The sequence below is a fragment of the Stegodyphus dumicola genome, chromosome 9 (genome assembly GCF_044657685.1).
Source record: "Stegodyphus dumicola isolate Sdum_Otavi_A_Nest chromosome 9, ASM4465768v1".
In the NCBI taxonomy this organism is placed as follows: domain Eukaryota; kingdom Metazoa; phylum Arthropoda; class Arachnida; order Araneae; family Eresidae; genus Stegodyphus; species Stegodyphus dumicola.
In genome coordinates this window covers 22,441,120-22,462,280 of record NC_140776.1, presented here as the reverse complement: position 1 = coordinate 22,462,280, position 21,161 = coordinate 22,441,120, and the positions used below count along the sequence as shown (strand labels likewise).

General features: G+C 33.6%; 1 protein-coding gene across 2 annotated transcripts in view; it reads right to left on the bottom strand.

The window, feature by feature from the left end:
- Positions 1 to 21,161, bottom strand: part of LOC118198685 (stomatin-2-like) — a 113,860-nt gene that overhangs the window by 56,774 nt on the left and 35,925 nt on the right. The window contains exon 2 of one of the 2 annotated variants that reach the window (XM_035370422.2): positions 9,871 to 9,942. The exons of the other annotated variant lie outside the window; for it this stretch is intronic. Within the exon in view, the coding sequence (XP_035226313.1) occupies positions 9,871 to 9,942 (72 nt within the window). The remainder of the gene's footprint in view (positions 1 to 9,870; positions 9,943 to 21,161) is intronic. 2 annotated transcript variants of the gene reach the window in all.

Genomic DNA, 21,161 nt, shown 5'->3' with positions numbered 1-21,161 from the left:
TCTTCTTATTATTCGAGACATAACAAGGTATTCTGAGGAACCTCCGACCTTACAAAGCGCTTACCGAATGAAAAATTCACTGCACAACTTTTCTTTTACTCAGATCTTCAGATGTCGTTCCTCCCTCCTGCCTCGTCTAAATGGGCTGAAATACTAATCATTTGCATAACACAACCTCTTCTTCCTTTCATGTGATTTTTACATTCGTCAGATCATTCCTTCCTGATGTTGCAATTTTAATGGCCAGCAGTGTATAAGGCCCAGCCTCCAAAGAAATCTTGTTATCTAATTCTTAATGGGGTATTTCCTTCCGGGTTTAATGATTGAGATTAAAACTTTTGAAAACTGAAATTTGATGCTTCTGTAGAGAGATTATTAGCTCTAGTTTTTATGTTTCCATGAACACTTCTGTATGAAAGCATTTGGATGCGTTCTCCAGTAGGAAGAAGGTAGAGCAAGTTGCACTAGGAAAACGATTTTTATCTTAAAATTATATGCCATCCAACCTGTATTGTGGTTAGCTTTGCTGATTACCATATCGAAGAGGCCATATCTCTGGGCTCGAATCCCAGAGAAGGCATGGATGTTTGTAAATGTATATTGACCGTGCGGCATGGGAGGCTGATGGTAGGATAAGAGGGGTGGGATACCCTCGGATTCGTTCCCCCCAGGGTGCTCTCCATCAAAACTGGGAGCGGGACTGAGCTAAATCGTATTGTCACCTGCAAGGTGCTAAAGGCTGTTGCCAACGACAGGCGTAAACTTGAGCTCCTTGCCAAGATGATTTTCGTGGGCTTGAGCTGACTATAGGTCAGACAAATGAACATTAGCAAGAACAACAACAACAACATTTTTTTTTAAATTTTACCCTACAATTTAAACAGATTCATAGAAACAAATAACGAGGCCCTTGGTCTTTTTACTTCAGTTTCATTCTGTTAAGTAAATATTCAGATTTGTTCAAAGCTTTCATAAACCTTGGTTTTGCCTTCGCCCTTAGACATTAAAGCTACTCGCATTCATAATAAATCTTTATAACACTAACTAGTGAAGGAGATATGCAATGAAAGATAGGTGGATCTCATTGTTGACGTTATACATAAAATTGTGTGCGTTGTTCTAAGGAAACAGTTATATCAAAAAATATCTATTTCTAGAGCTTTGTTTCAGCGTTATGTACAAAAAATTCCGTATAGAAGGGGTGGCTTTTTTATTCATTACGCATGAAAATTTCTGACAGCTTTTAGTGTATCCGATTTTGGGTTGGATGGATATTGGAAGAAAAGAAATGAAGGTACAAAGTGAGAGAGTCGTTTTTTAGTTATTACCAAGAAAATACCATTTATTCATGACAATTTGAGGAATTTTGAAATTTCAGGGCTAGACGCGTAACCTTCAAAGGGTTAATAAAGTTTATTGTAACAGTAGCTTAAAAAATATTTTTTTCTTTTTTTCTTTTTTTTTTTTTTTTTTTGTTTTCTTTTGGTAGCATTTACCAGAAAATAATCTCTTAAAAATTTAGACTGAGCGCCGTCTATTTTTATCTTAATACAAAAGCTCATTGGTGAATGTAGGTCACAGACCATACTAAGTGTTTAAAAGCTGCCGTACTTTTATATACGTTATTTTTCATGACTGATAAGTAAAGCGACAGTGACATAAGTTAATCATCATACAAAATCCGTGACTTTTCTCTAAAGATAAATAAATATTTATGTCTCTATTGATTTTAGAATCTTCACTTTTTTCTGAACCTTTCTCAGCTCAGCGGTTTTAATTTTTAGACTATGCCTTTCCTAAAGATGATGCTGATTTGATTTGATTCACTTCTTTAAAGACTACGTTCAGGAGCAGTTAAAACAATCACAAATAGTTATAATCTTGAATAAATGTTTTATTTCTTCTGTTTTTAAATTTTTGCTGATAAAGAGACTGAAATCAACATTTTACTATTGTTTGACTGACTTATCAATATGTAAAATAAAAATCTTAAAACTTAGCGCCGTATGTGCAGGGTTATAATACAGAAACGAAAACTTTTCAAATGAAAGAAAATCTATAAATGCAAATTTTTGGTTCTTATATTTTGCATTTCTGCCAAGATTTGCCACTTGGACTTCTTATGAGGGCAGAAACGTCCTCTTTTCTATTTAAGATTAGATTTTGGTCCGCAGAACTTGACTGCATTAGATTGACTCGCTGCCAACTATTCGTAGGTTCTCACTTTATTCTGTAATTCTGCTTCTTTTTTGCATTTGCATCGTGATAAATAAAACATAAACTAGTGGAAGCATCATACATAGTCCTCTACGAGCATCATATATAGTTCTCGAAAGCATAAAAATTACGTTAGCAAATGATTTGTGTAAGCATGGAAATTTCTTCTGCACAATATTTAACACCATCATAATTAATATTTGATTATACTTCACATTTATTTATTTCATATAACATGAATATCTAATAATTTTGGTTTGGTTTGGTGTGATTACGACAAAGACGAAAACGCCCATGCAGCCAGCCTGTTTGCGGCATTGCGAACTACCAGTGTTCAGCAACTTTATCGTTTGGCTGCTGGTAGGCTGAATATCTAATAAAAATTTCGTCATTTTATAGGGTGATGTGTGTTTGAGATTATACACCCAGTCGTTATCTTGCGAAGAAGTAAGATATCCCAAAAACAATCAAATACTATTATCTCAACTGATAGGTTTCTAATAAGCTAGATAGCAATAACAAATAACTGTTTTAGGAAACGAAAATTGTAAGGTATTTTCCTTCTTGCCACGTGACTTCATAATGTAACTCTAACGCCGTCCGGCTAATAGTCGAAAATTCGAATCCCGGTAAGTTCCTGAAGTTCGAATGCCGGCGAAGACATTGCACATTTCTCATGCTTTCCTAGTTTCGTAGTACCTAACGACTCTACAGTGGAATCCCAGCTAAAATATGGTGGGCAATAATTGCACCAAGATCTGGCCATTGGATTCCGTCCTTCCCAGTCGTCTTTAAATTGGGAAGTATATGAGACTTTTTTCTCACTCCTTAACTCCCCCCATCGAGGTGTTTTTGGAAGCACACCTAATTAGTAATTGGGGGAACCGAAGTTCGAATCTCAAAGAGGGCATTGCACACTTTTTAAGTTTCTTTCTTTGAAACAATCATTCTACAAAATAACGCAGTTTATTTGTTTGTCTATAGAAAACTTGACAATTATGTATACTTAAAATTACCATGTGTCCATTATTTTAAGTAGAGTACTTTTAAATAATGGTTGTGTTCAATTTTTATAGTCTGTTGAGGATCTGAATATTGCGCACATGGTATTAAATTTATGCAATTTAGTATTAAAAATGCAATTTAGTATTAAATTTACTTTTTATCCTTATTTCTAGTGAATTAAAACAAATCCTAAAAAAAAAAAAAAAAAAAAAAAAAAAAAACATGTCTATATAAAACTATACTATTCTGTCATACTATATATCTAACTGTCATACTATACTATTCTGTCATACTATACTATTCTGTCATATTACTATTCTTCATACTATACTATTCTGTCATACTATATATCTAACTGTCATACTATACTATTCTGTCATATTACTATTCTTCATACTATACTATTCTGTCATACTATATATCTAACTGTCATACTATATAACAAATGTCATACCATATAACAAATGTCATACTGTACATCTATCTGTGATACTATATAACATATGTCATACTGTATATCTAACTGTCATACTATGTAAAAATGTCATACTGTATATCTAACTGTCATACTATATATATAACTGTCATACTGCATATCTAACTGTCATACTATATAACAAATGTCATACTGTATGTCTAACTGTCATACTATATATATAATTGTCATACTGTATATCTAACTGTCATACTGTATATCTAACTGTCATGCTATATATCTGTCATACTGTATATCTGTCATACTATATATCTAAATGTCATACTATATAAAAATGTCATACTGTATATCTTAACTGTCATACTATATATCTAACTGTCATACTATATATCTAACTGTCATACTATATAACAAATGTCATACTGTATATCTAACTGTCATACTATATAACAAATATCATACTGTATATCTAACTGTCATACTATATAACAAATGTCATACTGTATATCTAACTGTCATACGTCATACTATCTAACGAATCATGCGTCATACTATATAACAAATGTCATACTGTATATCTAACTGCCATACTATATATCTAACTGTCATACGTGATACTATCATCTAAAAATCATGCGTCATACTATATAACAAATGTCATACTGTATATCTAACTGTTATACTATATAACAAATGTCATACTATATACCTATCTGTAATACTATATATCTAAATGTCATACTATATAAAAAATGTCATACTGTATATCTTAACTGTCATACTATATATCTAACTGTCATACTATATAAAAAATGTCATACTGTATATCTTAACTGTCATACTATATATCTAACTGTCATACTATATAAAAAATGTCATACTGTATATCTTAACTGTCATACTATATAACAAATGTCATACTGTATATGTAACTGTCATACTATATAACAAATGTCATACTGTATATTTAACTGTCATACGTCATACTATCATCTAACGAATCATGCGTCATACTATATAACAAATGTCATACTGTATATCTAACTGCCATACTATATATCTAACTGTCATACTATATAACAAATGTCATACTATATACCTAACTGTCATACTATATATCAAACTGTCATACTATATAACAAATGTCATACTGTATATCTAACTGTCATACTATATTATTATTATTATAAGGGCACAGCTCCCATTCTCCTAGCCGGCACAAGCCGGCCGTATTATTAAAAAATTCGACTGGCCAGGGAAATATATATATATATATATATATATATATATATATATAAGAAAAAACATAAGTCTAAAATCTGAGTCTCAATGTCGAATTCCAATTCTGTCTTTGTTCGTATTTATAATCTTCATTATTGTCTCTGCAAAATCTTTCAAATTTTAATAGTTTCTTCTAAAATCTTCCTTAAAATTCTTTCTACATTTCTCTCTTGCACTCCGGGTAAGCGTACATTAATCAACGAATAACGAATACTGTATATCATAAAACTGATATGAAGAATCATTTATATTTTTAAATCATATTTATTTCATTAATTTCTGAATTATAAAATACGCTTTTGCTAGACTCTATACCAGCGGTTCTCAACCTTTTGACTAACGCGTACCATCTAAACAAAAATTGAAAACCTTTAGCAACACCACTACAAAGTACTACCATCGCCACCACTCTTGAAAAAAGCTTCAGATCGCATAAATTTACGAGTGTTAGAGAAAGAACTCAATCATGATGTTGGGGTTTTAATTTTTGAATTTAATTCTTAAAAAAACTTTGCTTCTTTGCGTACCACCTATTTTTCTCTTGCGTACCACCGGTTGAGAACCCATGATCTATGCTATTCGTTTTTAATGGAGTTATTGCAAAAACCAGGCGCATGCATAGAAGCTTCCTAAGCGCTTCAGTTGTAAAGTCATTAGGTATTTTGAAGCAGGAGATGTGAAAAATGAGCAATACCCTCACCGAAACTCGAATCTGGAGCTCCTGAATACGTGCCTAATGTGCTACCTTTGTGCCATGTCCCTCTCCGGGACTCGAACCCCCAACCTCTCGAATACGCGCCGAGTGTGCTACTGTTACCCCTTCGAAGGCATTCTGGAAGGAGGGCAAAATCATATTTTACAATATGTTATTATAGAAGTAAAAACTGGACATTTGTCTAAGCAACGGAATGCTACATCTTATTCGCTGAATTTTTGATACATTTCTGATGCTCTCTTGTAGAGACATTAGGATATTTTGGAAGCCGAAGAGATGAAAAATTAGCAACCGCCTTCACCGGGAATCGAACCACGGACCTCTGGAATACCGGCCCAGCATGCAGAACCACTACACCAAGAAAGGCACGTTAGAAAAGTGGGAGAAATACCTTATACTCTTTCTTCAGAGAATCATTATATCACAGAATATTTAAATCATAATTTTATGCTATCATAACATTAAAAACACAATAATCACTTCTTAATATCTTCCCTTATGTACTTGAAATAAATATTGGTTTTCTGTCTGAACAGCTGAAAATATTTTGCGTTTTCGTGATATGATTAAATTATAAGTTGATAATAAATCAAGAAACGATAATTAATTTATTGAAATTTAATGCTCAAGGAAAATGTCTAAAATGAATTTATTTCTGGAAAGGAAAGAAATTTTGGAAGTGAATACCCGTAAGACGATCGAAGTTATTTAAAATACTGCTTGTAAAAAATTGTCAAAATAAACTCTATTATTAAAGCGTTACTGTGTTTATCCATTCAGTATGAAGGACCAGAATAGAACAACGAATCATGCGTAAATATCTAGGACTAAATTTTCACAAAAATCAAAAGAAGACTCGCATAAAATACATGTCCCTCGTATATTTCCACCAAAATATCCTGATGTAACAACGATGGATTAATGTGATTTCTTTCTTTTTTATTTATTTATTACTACGTGCTGCGCCATTAGGCACTACACGGAAACGGAGGGATGGCCCATTGGAGGGTCTTTTAAAGAGAAACTGGCTCGTATCCACTTTACACATGGCGGAAAAGCACTGAAACGCCTATGTAACCATCCCGTTTCCCGAGACTCAAACCTCGGGCCGAACTACCAGAGCTTATTGGACTTTCGGATGTTAGATAAAGTACTTGCTACGAGTCGTCCGAAGGTGGGACTTAGAAAAAGGGGGGAAGAAATTGCAAAAGAGGGGTGGGAAAGAATTCCTCAGTAAAATTAAGAAATATCCATCTTTCATGAAATTCAAAGTATAGTTTGCTAGTGTAGGAAAGGATTTACCATAGTAAGCATTTAAATATCTGATTAAGCATTTAAAAGCAATATTATAATTAACCAGTTGCTGCATTTAAACATTCAAAGAATTATTCGAGTATTCAGTTTATATTTCTATCATTTACGCGCTCTGTCTTTAGATATGGGTGTGTTATCATATGGAAACTACGTCCATACAGATTAAAGAATAAATGTAATTAGGAATAAAAAAAATTTTTCCCTCGAACTCGGCTCAAAGACAGCTTCAAAAAGCCTTTTTTGAAAGCCGATCCTTAAATAGAAAAACCGGTGGAAGATTAAAATGAATGATAATTGCTGCCGCACACTCACCTGTAAGATTCATCTCTTTTCTCTCTCTATATGTAAAATATAAAAAACACGATGGCCTTGCTCTATGTGAACAAGCAACCTCTAATTTAACTTTCCGCAATTTCAGAATCTTGCCCTAGGCCAGTACTTTCGAGAACATTCGAACCTATTACGTAACCTCTGCTATAAATAGAGAATTCGCGTCATTTTGCGAGAGAGACCGCTTTCTCCTTCTGCTGTTAAGACCAATGCTGCTGCTCTTCTCATCTGCCTCCCTTTGTTCGAATAATATGACGTAGTAAATTTAAAGTTAATCTTAGTAAAGAATAATGGCCTGCCTTTTGAATTGAATAAAGATGTGGAATCAAAACAGCTAACTTCTTCTGTGTCATCATTTCATGCCAAGCTTCATTCATCTGTCCGACTGCCAAAATATTATATGTTTGCAGTCGGGCACATGTTACAATATCTACTTAAAAGCTTTTGGTGTGACAGCTGAAGTACGTGCAGGAACCAGACAAGAGAAGGGTTAAGAGAACCCTTTATTAAAACTCTTTAAAATTCACAATGCGTCGACTTGACGCTAACAAATACGCCTCGCTTAAGCGGTAATTCAGCTAACAAGAATTAAACTTAAAATTCATGACTCATGGGTGAATATCATTCAGTATCTTTCAAACTGGCGAAGAGTTGGTGATAGGGCCGGAATTGCAATTCTTAGCAAGTCTCGTCACTCTGTGACGATTTTTAAGCAAGTCTCGCCACTCTATGAAGCGCACCTTCAGTGGATTCCTTCCCATGTTGACATATGGGGGAATGAAATGGCAGACATTCTGTCGACGGAGGGTTCTGAAGAACCATTACCAGTTACCAATTCATTGACATATCTTGAACTGTATTCCATTAGAATACATGCAGACAGGCAAATTTGGCTCGTTCCCCCGAATCATCCCTGGTATCAAGCTGATTGTTCTGGAAGATCTCTTGCTATTGATTGCGATAGATGGCTTGTTCCCCCGAATCATCCCTGGTATCAAGCTGATTGTTCTGGAAGATCTCTTGCTATTGATTGCGATAGATTTGTTCACACAACACTTTCCTGATACTTCAGTGGACACCTGAAAGGACTTACTTTTGAGATAGGTCTCAAGATGCACCCAATTTGTTCTAAATGTCAAAATGCACCGGCATCACCGGCATATATCCTTGAGTTACCTTCACAAGTCTCCTAAGCTTGTTTTCGATTTTCTGAAGGTGAATGGACTCGACCTCGTCTAGTATATTCCTAGACATGGAGATTAGTAACAACAACAAACTTAAAATTCAAAGATATTAACAAAACAGTAGAATTCCTCCCAGGGATCAGATAATCCTGTTCAGAAGTCAACATGTTCAGAAGTCCCTGTGCTGCCAACATGTCACCGCGCTATGCGTGTTCACACACCTATGCGCTTCACAAATATATATTCGCCAGGACCTCTCCGTGTCCCCTACATCAATGCCTAGCAATCACATGTTAATCCCATATCATGGTCCCTTTTCTGTAAACACACACCACAATGCACCTAATATATCGTCAATGAGGCCAAATATGTACCTAATATGTTATATATATGTATTTATGTGTTTTTAAGTGTGTTTTATGTGTCTTAAGTTTTCAGTGTTAAGTAAGTGCATCTTTGTGTATTTTTTGTGTTTTTTCTGTACATCTCTATGTTTTCCCGCTTTCATATATTTTGTGCTTAGCTCTGAGCTCCTCATCTGTAAATCCGTCCCACAAGTCTCACAACTGTAATCAGTAAAGCAATGTCAATAATTCAACCCTGTTTGGCCATGTAAACTTCTTTTACTCCCTTTTACTCTTGAGGCTCCAGGGAGTTTTTGCCGCTCGACAGTGGAAGGCGAGGCACACATGCCTGTTTATCTCTGGTAGCCACCAGGAGTCCTCGTCTTTCGTTAACTACCTACCTACATAAAACCGCGTCTCGTGGCAGCAAAGCAATAGCTGCTACGTCACTTTAACCAGCAATAAATGCAGAACCAGAAGTTTACGCTACAAAGGCACAGCGCTTGCTCCCACTCTCTAACTTCCCTTCTAGAACTTAGGATTTAAATTTTTTCTTCTCATGGTAGAATTTGCATCTCTCCACGCGCTCTACCAAATTTAAATATTCTGGCATTGAAAGTTAGAAAAATGAAGGTGTATAAGAAAGAAAACGTAAATTTAACTGGTTATTCGAAATGAATATAAATCTCTACAATGTAACAGTCTTTCCTCAATATATGTAATTGCACATGTAGGTGTTACTGCCCTGAGATGATATGTTACATTTTTTTTTCTGCATTAACAATTGAAGCGTGCAATTGTTAATGCAAATGCATGTGCAATTAACGCAAAAGTATAAATACTTTTTTTTTAATTCCTTAAAAAGAATTTCACTTTTCTTGCACAGAGTATTTTCATTCGCTATGCATGCGTAAATACAAAATATATTTTAATTAAAATTTACAATTATTAAGTTAAATTTGCAACAAAAAGAATTGCAAATGTAGTGCTATGTTGCAATAAAAAGGTGCTACATATTGTGCAAAGAAGAACGTTTATACATACATGGGACGAAGGAGATTCTTTCTGAGGAATTTCGAACTACCATTTCAGCTGGGAGCCGGATGCGGTCATACTCTAATGAACAATAAAATTTATTTTAAGGCCTTTTTAGATAAGAATACAAATTTTATATTGCATGTATTACACAGAAGTTGAAAGAATAAAAAAATGCATATTATTCTCAACATCCAAGTAATCATAATAAAATTAGTATACTTTTTAGTTTAAAAAATTATACAAACTATTTACCTAAGAATGAAATATCAAAGTTAGGGACAATACACATCAATGTAATAAAACCTGGTAATAAATAATTATATTTAATTACCTACTTTTTATTAGGTAAGGTAATTTCACGCCATAAAATGTAATTACTTTTCAGTATTTCTTACCGTTGACCTGCAGTAGTGTTATTATTAATTCAGTATCACTCTTTTAACATTAGGCTTGAATCTAATGAATCTTGAAAAAGATACGAATACTCGAATGTTCGAGCTATTCCCATCAATCGAATCTGAAACTTTATTTTTTTAGGACCAAAGGGCTATTAATTTCGTTTTGGCATTTTGCGTCGAATCACTATAAACTGCGTATCAATTTGCAAATTGTTGCTACCGAATGTTAGAGCCCTGCATTACATTTAAAGAAATTAAATAATGAAGAATATGATTGAATGTATGTATGTTTCACGCATTGTGATAAAACAACGGTACCTAGAGCCATCAAATTTGAATAACGTAACCTTCGAACCAAATATAGGCATCTGGAAGCCCTAATTTGGAATTTTTATATTTTGTAAAACTTTAACGTATTTTTGATTAATAAACTCAATGATTTTAAAGAAAGCAATGGCAACACTGTAAAGAAAAGAAAACATTTCTATCTCCAGCTCGCGAGACTGCGCATCGGATATTCTAAAGATATGGTCTTTTTAAATTATTTTGTGATATTGCTGTTGAATTCATTTTTATGGTATACGTTTTATGGTTAATTTTATGGTTATTTAATTAGTTTCACCTTAATAAACATAGGTACAGGTTCAAAAACTGTGTTTCTTAAACTCTTTATCAAAAGCAAATTACAATTTTTTTTAATTCAAAAACTTCTAGCATTAAATAAAATTTTTGTTCTCATTGTTATTCTTATATGAAGCATTCAAAAGATTTGAGGTTATAAAAATTCAAGAACTTCCAGAAATTTCTAGAATTCGAATCTAAGAAAATTTTAATTTGCACTTTCTCTATATTTTTCATATTTTGTGTTATAAACTACTTTATAGCGATTTCGTGAAGTAATTTAGCCACAAAACTTGCATAGCATACATATCGTGCGCACTTCATCCCCAATTAGTTAAATTATTCATAAATTTTATGTGTGCATTATATATGCCTCTTCCCTGAGAGCCGATTTTTAACACCTGTTCAAAACCATTTTCATATTCTATAGAATTTAGTACAGTCAGTATGGATAATTGTCTCAGAATATTAAATCTCATAAAAAAGTATTATGTTAACTTCCACTGTACACTGGTAGAACATTACTGCATTACTAAAATAAAGTGATATAGTATATCATCACTCATGACTCCTCTGAAAATTAAAATTATTTGAAACTAAATCTTTTGATAGATGATGTTGCCTTGCTGGGAAATATAACCAGTAATGAGAAGGAAAAAAAAACATATTTGTTAAAAAAAAAGTTGACTGAATTATATTAGAAAATTAAACTATAGTTATATATTACGCAGAAACTTTATTACAAAATTTATTCCTAAATTATTACAAAGGCAAGAATTATAAACATAATTTAAAGGAATGCTTAAATGCATGTGATAGTTGCATTTTCTATCATATCAAATGAATGCAGTAACTTCTCAATGAGCGTGCAGACTAATAGTTCTTACATTTCGGCCAATAATTAGATTATGAAATTATTCGCTATACAAAATGTCACGCGCAGTGCATTCCTTGTGAATTATCTATTATCACCAAATTAATTTTATGAATTATTATTTTTTCAGATTAAATTAATAGAAAGAACGTTAAATTTAGCTAGAAAAGTGTTCATATAATTACACTAAAAATTATTTCCGTATATTAGTAGTAAGATATATTAAGTTCATATAATTACATAAAAATTGTTTCAGTTAAGTAATAATGCCGAATATTTATGGATATAACTGTAATTTCAATATTATATTTAATTAGTATTTACCCCTTAACATAATTTATTCTTAAGTACAGAGATAATCAGTCTAGCAGACAGCATTTTATCCCCCCCCGCCCCCCCCCAAAAATTGATCTTCAACTAAATTTAATTTGAATTGCTAGATGTAAACCAAAACTTACTAATTTTTTTCTATTTCAAATCGCTATAAAAATATAAAAACCATGCATACAATCTACAGTCTACATCTTTTTTTATGCTGTTATAAATATTTTTGATGAATATATTTGAATACATTTCTAAAAGTTTTCTTGCATTCAAAATATTCAAAAAATTTTTTTAACTCTAAACAAAATCATAACAATGATGTATATTCACAAATATATATGCATCAAAACGAATATGATTTATTATGAGTAGACATTATTTATTATTTATTATTTTTAGACAGCATTAAAGTAATAATGTTGCTATTCTAATTGCTTAAGTTTCCCAAACACATAAACATTTAAATATTGATACAACTAAGAAGAAGCTTGTGAGCATTTGTATAACATTCCAATTGCAAAAGCACTTAAAAATAACCCATACTTTATTTCCAAAATTATTGAAGCATTAGCTATGTATGTTTTTTCACCACTAACCAGGTAAAATAGCAAATCAAATGTATTCTGTAAGACCATTAATCTGCGTAAAAAAAAAAAAGTTAAAATTGGCATAACGGACCGATTACTAAACGATAATCAGATGACAGAGATGGAAAATAATACGAATCAATACTTACACATGGGGATAGGCTTGGTGTGTATACAAATGAATATGAGTGCTGTCTCCTAATGTTTTCCTGGCGCATGCGTCACGGTCGTCATGGCAACTCTTGATCAATGGATTAACCTAACGTATGACGTCAACATCGCCGGCGTTGCCACTTTCATTTTTATAATATGTGTATTAGATGAGATAGAGAGGATATCGCAAGCATTTATGCTTTCCTTACGTCACTGCTTTAATTCAGTTTCAGTCTATTTCAACAAAAAATTGTTTACTAAGATAAATTCTATCTTCATTTTTATATTGGCTGAATATAAAAAATATCTACATGGCAACGTCGGTGGTTATAACACTTAATCACTCCCACACCAGGAATCTTATTCATGAAAAAAGTCTAGTTACTTTACTGCCTTTTCCTATGCTTGCGGATTGGTCTATGTCCTGCACAACCTTTTCAGCGACGAGACAGTAAAATAACCGTGGTGATTCTCCGGCGAATCAAAAATCAGCTAGAGGTTCGCAATATAAAAGTATACAGCAGCGGTTCTCAACCTTTTGATTAACGCGTATCATCTAAACAAAAAACGAAGAACTTTAGTAACACCACTACATTTTACAACGATTATTTTTCGATTTCTCAATAGAAATATTAAAAAACATATATTTTGCTATTTACACAACCTATTGGCTATTTGTATTAAATATGTACACAGTAAAAATATTAGATAAAAAATTAGTTACCATTTTAATGATCAAAATTTAAGTTATAATACTTTAATTCTAAAATTTAGTGGGAAAATTGGGCCTGTTTAAGAGAGATTAGTTTCTTAATGTCTGGTCTTATTTCACTTAACTCTAACCGTAGCTTAAGATCCATTTTTAATTTTGTTCAGTATTTATTTTTCAAATAAAACGTGGAAGGAAATCCTTGTTCACATAAATAGATTCTGTAAAAAGGCAATAAAAATTTAATAGCTTTATTTGAAACGCCTTTAAATTCCTTTTTTCGGGGGGTGGGGTCAGCCGAAAGTTAACAAGTATGTTATTTTTTAAATCTTCGGTTAGGTTTCAATCACAAGAAAATATCTATCAATTTTTCTTTCTCTTCACGAGATTTTTTAATTTAATAGTTAAAAATACTTTATTTCTTTGCGTACCACCGGTTGGGAATCGCTCGGCATAGAGTTAAATCCTATAGCGCAATTCTGGATAGCAGTTGCAGGATCCTATAGCAGTTGCAGGTGATTAAGATGATTTTAGTACAAGCGCACACGTCTTAAATCTAGTGCAATGTACTGAAATAAGAGCATTTGTTTACAAACATTTGAAGCAAAACATTGAAGATTTAGGTCTGGTATTGAATAAGTTATAATACCTATAAAAACATGCAACTGAGCAGCTCAAAATCTTAATGCATTCATTTATTTTATTTCACTTTATTTAATTTTACGCCGATTAGCTGAAAAACGCGATTAAATTACTGAAGCAGTTTTTCATAGTTATTTAATGAAGTCACATTGCAAGTGCTATTACGAAAAAAAAAAACCAAGGATTACTTTTTTAACCTTTAATTAAATCACTTATAAATATGGTGTAAGGATTATGTTAATTTTATTAACAGTTAAATTTTAAGTTCCTTTCCTATCAAATTCTTAACTTACTACTTCCGGCTAGAACGTAGTTTTAGAATCACGTCTAAATACAAAATGAGGAAGAGCGGTATTTAACCGCGAAGTTCTTTGGTCTTAGCGAGAGAGAAGCTGAGTTTCTGATTTACGCGCGTCTGCCTTTTGGCCACTCTCTCTCTCAAAGCTGTTATTGCGCTCGGCCGTACTCAACCCCTTGACAAGCTTCGTAGTCAAAAATAAAGTTAAGGGGCCGACTCGATTTGAACTTGATAGCTTCGGTTTTATTTCTTTAGTTAATCTTAGTTTTAGTTTAATTCTTAGTCTCTTAAGTTTAAGCCCAAGTGTCGGCTTTGATGTGCACTCCAAGACGGAGTTTTGTTAAATCTTATTGAAATAATAAAGGGTTTGTTACCCTTCGATCTTATTGTTTCTTGTCACACAAACTTCAGCGATTATTCGCTAACTAGTTCTTAAGATTCGTCACTTTCTACAGTAACTGAGAATTACACTAGTGAAAATCTTACAATGGATCCACTGTCTTTCCTTGTAACTACCGTTTACATGTAGTTGCTGTTGTCTTGTCTATGTTTTTCATGGAAGAATAATTTCCAGTGCATCAAGGAAGTTGGACTTCTACTTCCACTCCAGTTTTGAAGTAAAGCACCCCAGGGGGTGTTTCTAGGGTCTCCAAACTTTCTCCAAACCACCAAACCACACGAAAGGACTTTTGGCTCTCCGTATATTAAAAGTGCCCCCATGCCGAAAAGACACTATTCAAACATAAATGCCTTCTTCGGGATTCGAACTGGAGCCCTTCAGTAACGCAGAAGGTTCTCCTATCTATTATACCCCATTGGCGGTCGTTTTTTGTATAGTTTTAAAGCACACATCTCTGGGGTCCTTGCGGTTTAGTGGGCAGCGGTTTCAGCTAGCAAGTAAAACGTTTATGGATCTGGTGTCGGCGTAGATTTGGTGTATTTATTTTTCTAAGGTTCCTGATTGTCCAGAAAAACCTAATAGCCTATAGGCTTTTATTAAACGCACTTATAAAGCAACATTTCGTTAATATAACACGATATTTATGTTACAGAAGTAGTAAAATTGGCTGAAGACATCGAATATACATTATAAGGTGTTTCTCCCGGCTTCCTAGCGTGCCTTCGTGCTGCAGTGGTTCTGCACGCTGGGCCGGTATTCCAGAGGTCCTTGGTTCAATTCCCGGCGAAGGAGCTTGCTTATTTTTCATCTCTCCGGCTTTACCCAATTAACCTAATGTCTCTATAACATAATAATCATATAATCCATGTATAAATACATATAATGCAAACATAAATCAAAATACCTTTATTTAGTACCTACTCTTTTGTTTCTTAGAATTAATCGTTCTGGAGCTCAACCGATTAAGTTAATGTGAGAAAATTTTAAATATATTCAAAAGGCTTTATTATTTATTTATGCATTATTTATTTAAGGTTATTCAAAATGAATATTATATGTATAACATTATAACATGTTCAGTTTTGAAATTATTTGTATCTTTTTTATTGTATTCAAAAATATGTGTCAAATTACATAACCACAAAAATCTTAGTATTTTACTTACCTTGAATATTAAGAAAACAACAGATATTTAAATGCGCTTTGTATTTCTTACACACAAATCATGTCCCTTTTATATTTTATAAGATACTTTTGCAAGTGACCTGTGCAAAGCGATTTACCTACAAGCCTGGTATCTCATTTTCATGATTTGTTTCCTACATTATCTTTATTTTACTGTCATTACGTTATTTACTGATTTACCGTCGAAGTAGCTTTGGTTTCGGATTATAAAATCTACGGTTCATTCTACACAGAAAACTACTGTTTTCAGAAATATAGTGAAATATAAGAATAGGAATGGTGTATGAGATTTTATATTGGCATATTGTTATTTAATTATTTCACACTGGACGCTAATTGCATTTTTCTTTCTTTATACTAGTTAATACATGATAACTGATGCGATGGGATTTATCTAGCATCTGGCTTCATGGCTTCTATTCAATCACTTATTCTCCGCATGAGAAATAAATTTAATGATTTAGTAACTTTTCTGTGATTTATTAACTTGTTTTCTAACTAGTACAGTCTAAGAAGAAATCGCATGTCTTTTAATGTGAATAAAGAACGAAACTTCTAACTCAATGTCCTTTCAGATTATCGAGAAACTATAAGTTGTAAACATTAACTTGGAGTTTAAGTAAATCCTCATATAATTTATCACAAGTAAATTTGACTCACTAAGAACAAGACTTAGTCGTAAATGCATTACATTATCTACTCATAAAATAAAGTTATAAGGTATTTCTCCCTTCGTAGCATGCCTTCGTAATGTAATGGACAGCACACTCGACGCGTACTCAAGAGGTCCGAGGTCCTCTTGAGTACGCGTCGAGTGTGCTGTCCATTACATTTACTGGTTTATATAGTCTCGGCGAGGGCATTGCTCGTTTTTCACTTTTCCAGCATCAAAAATCCTAATATCTCTATAATGTATTACTTTATATGGCTTGATTTTAATGAGCCATGATTGTTCTAATCTTTGAATAAATGAAATGAATTTCTTGAAGTTTTTGCATTGGCCTTATGAAGTTTAAAGAATTACAAACAAACCTGGAGTTATTAGAGTACATCCCTGCAGCAGCGCCCGAGAAAGTACAGTTACTAATGGTATAAATATTGAAACAAATGTCATTTGGCATTGAACGTTAGTGCAGCTCATCTTAACGAATAAATGTCTGAAACAAGTGATAGAAAGAGAAATATCTATCAAAACAGCAGTTCAAGTGCAAAATGACTAGCAGTTAAGTTTTGGATGAAGATGATGGGTGCAGATTTATCAGTGACCTTTTTGGAAGAGCCTATAATGAAGACCGTTCAGGTAAAATTGCATAAATATGTTTTCAGAATAATATTGTTGCGTTCTTCACGGGTTCGTGGATTTGGCGTGATTAACGACAACACTAGATGAAGAATGAAAACACAATTTATTAGTCAGTATTACTCAGGACAGCTCCAAAAACACGTTTAAAGTCGTCGAAAACGTTTACAATCGTCGAGAAACTATGACAAGCACGCTGAAACAATCAGCAACACACTTCAGGCTATAAAGGTGAAGGCAGCTTTACGGCAAAGCATCAGAGTACAGCTCAGTTCGGTCATTCTCGGAACTCCACGTACTCTCGAGACTTTCCACGCTACAACTCCCGATGCACTCGACTATACACACTCGATAGCCTCAACGATGCACATTCTCGATGCACCAACTCGGGATACAGTCGACGATGAACTCGACACTAGACTACGAGACACTCGATAAACTTACGATTGACTCCTACTCCGCGGACAGGCAGGGTTTATATAGCTTTTGGGCTGCTTTCGAGAACATTCTGGGCCAAACCGGTAAGAATTCCTTCTAGAAGTTTCTCCATCCGCCTATGACATATCGCCAATTTTGTCGCCAAATGTCGCCCAATGGACAATTTCGTACTAAATCTGGCAACCCTGCCTTCCCTTGTCATTTTCTGGGAACCCTAAACCTGCTTTGCGGGGAAGCTATCTTACCGCAGCTGGGCGTTTCGTTATAATATATTGACTTACAACAGCTCTTCCAGCATAAGCATTGTGCGACTTGCTTATTCGAAATTATTCGCAGTACAAAATGTTACGCTTAGTGGTGGTAAAAATACGCGTTGTTTAAAGTATGAAAAGCACAGTAATGGTCTCAATCATTGCAAAGAAGAGGATAGGTCCAATTTCAGAGCTACAGATACTGGTGGATCACTGGATCAAAGATTTGATACAGAAGCGAATATTAGGAGAAGTGAATATCTTTATAGAAAGATAGGGAAAGGTTGGCAAGACGATGACATGGAGAATGCATTTAAAGCAAATTGTAGATGGCTCGATTTAAGAAAATATAAATCCATACAATCCCAAAGTCATAGGTGAGGCACCAAATATAGATACAGGCCCAAAATTTCTGGCAAAAATAATTCAGGAGAGATAATATTTACCTGAGCAAATATTTAATGTTGACGATACGGCTCTCTTTTGAAAGATGATGCCAACACGGGCATTTATTGCCCAAGAGAAAAATTATATGTTGGAAGTCGCGAAAGATCAAATCATTAGTATGAGGTATTTCAATACTTCGCAAGGCTTGAAACTTAAGACGTTAACCAGAGAATAGCATTTCTAATCCAACTTCAGCTCTCACTCTCCTATTTCAGTACTGAATTAATTGCCATAAGATATTGCTTTATTTTAAAACTGTTATCTCCGTTTATTTTAAGATTTTGTTGCATATTTTCCCTACTTTTATAATGTATAGCCTAATAAATATGGTTGCGTGTTGTTTAATTTATAAAATAATATAAGTGTATTTAAAAATTATAAATATTGCAGTTTCTCATGAATATTGCTCATATAATATTGCTTACATTTTTATACTGCCATTTTTTATTCATAATTAGTCATTTTAGACATTTTATTTCAAATGTCGGTTTGAGAAAATTGTGGAGTGGGTAGATAAAGATCTACCGAAAAGAGTGAATTGAAACCCAAATGTACTGCTTATCAAGGCAAAACGCCACTGGAAATGTTTATGTTTGGCAAGGAATTTCTAGAATATTTGGCATTTCCGATAAGTACAGGTTACAAAATCGTAGCAAAATGAATTCAATCACAATCGACGAAATAAAGGTATTTTGGGGGATCTGTATGTACATGTCAAATATAGATTTACCATTTGGAACATGGTAATGATCACTGCAAACAACGCAGGAAATGATTTCAAATGTAATGACCGTAAATCGTTGGGAAGAGATTTGTATGCATGTACGCATATGCATGCTATCCACTGTAGCAATTATTTAAACGAAATTTGAATAAAATTAACTTTTTAAATTATTACTAAGGTTATTTTAAATAGAAAAAATACAAACATTTTCGTTTAACTTCTCTAGATTATTTGTATGTAACAAAGGGTTAACCGGAACATACGAAAAATATAATTCGATCACTTTTAACGTAAAAAACGCACAATTTACCAGCATCTAAGAATTAAAGAACAGAGCTTATCAAGCCTAGTAAGAGAGTGGATATATATATATATATATACACGTTTGTGCGGCCGATTGCAAATAAAGTCTATCAAAATTTCAGAGCTGTACGGCTAATCGTTTTTGGGTTATGCGAGATACATACATATATTCTTACGTATGTCCAGACGTCAAGAAAAAGTCCCTCCTAAATCCATTTTACAATTCGTTTGGAAAATATAGTCCTTTATTATATCGGTACGTTTAGATGTGAAGCAAAAAAAGCATCTAAATAGATTCGAGAGCGATCAAAATGAATATTTTCCTGAAATTTGACACACGAAATTTTTCACGATTGCAACACTTCCTTTACTTCGTACGAGGAAGTAAAAATTAATGAAAAAAACCTCATTTCACAATTTCGCCGAACAAATTTTTCACTATGCACACAGAATCATCAAAGCTCGAAAAGTGGGTATAAAATGTAAGGAATATACAGAGATCTTTGATTTCATTTCGAATTTCATACTTACGAAAATGCTTCATAGGCTGTAAAGTTATTTTCTTCCTCCTTCCAGCATGCCTTCGTGGTGTAACGGTTAGCACACTCGGCGCATATTCAAGATGTCTAGGTTCCAGTCCCGGGGAGGGCACTGTACGTTTTTCGTATCTCCTGCTTTTGGCCTCCGAACTAAAAGGTGGTGAATGATAATTCTTCACCACCAGAATTTGGCAATTGGGTCCCCTATCGCCAGTTGCCTTTTAAAATGGGGTTTCTCCCTCCTTTCAGCATGTCTTTGTGGTTTAACGGTTAGCACACTCGGCGCGTATTCGAGAGGTTCAGGTTCGAGTCCTGGCTAGGGCGTTGCACATTTTCCTCATCTTCCTGCTTCAAATAAATACAGTGATCTACAGGCTATTTTTGATAAGGTAATTAGTTTCTTATATTATTTTTTTCATTTTGTTCTTTCATTGTTTTAAATATAATGAAAGAACAAGTAGCAACCTGCATGCTGCTACTGATTTATGTATGGTTCTGTATGGACACTGAAATATATGTTACAGAAGTAACACTTTCGATACATAACACATACACTATCGGCACTCTTCTTCCCAAGCTGTAAATTTGGAGAAGCATTATTTCGAGAAAAATGTATTAAAAGGCAGGAAAAAGCATTAAAACCGCATACGTTTTTGAAAGATATATTGAGTGATGATTTCTAGAGAAATAAATGGAAGAGAATGTAAATCTGTCTGTCATAGTATAGCTCGAAACTTTGTTTTTTTTGGGGGGGGAAGGGAAGGGGCGGGGCTGTCAAAACTGAGAAGATGAATAAAGCCAAAAATGCAGATTCGTAGTTTCGGCATAGTTTCGACGACGATTGCTTTGCAAATATACACAGTTACGCATGCGTATGATTTTTATCATTAAAAGTGAATAAAACTAAGCTGAGTTAGGTTGTTTTAGTTAAAAGAGTTTCGCATTCTTTAAAAATACAAAAGAATATTGATAAATAGCGGAAGTCCCCGATGCCAGTGAACAGTTAGACGGAGAGTGATGTATCTAACAACAGAGCGAACGATACCGCTGTAATCCTTCTCTAATAACGATGCAAAAAATACGATTCATAGTTACACATTTTTC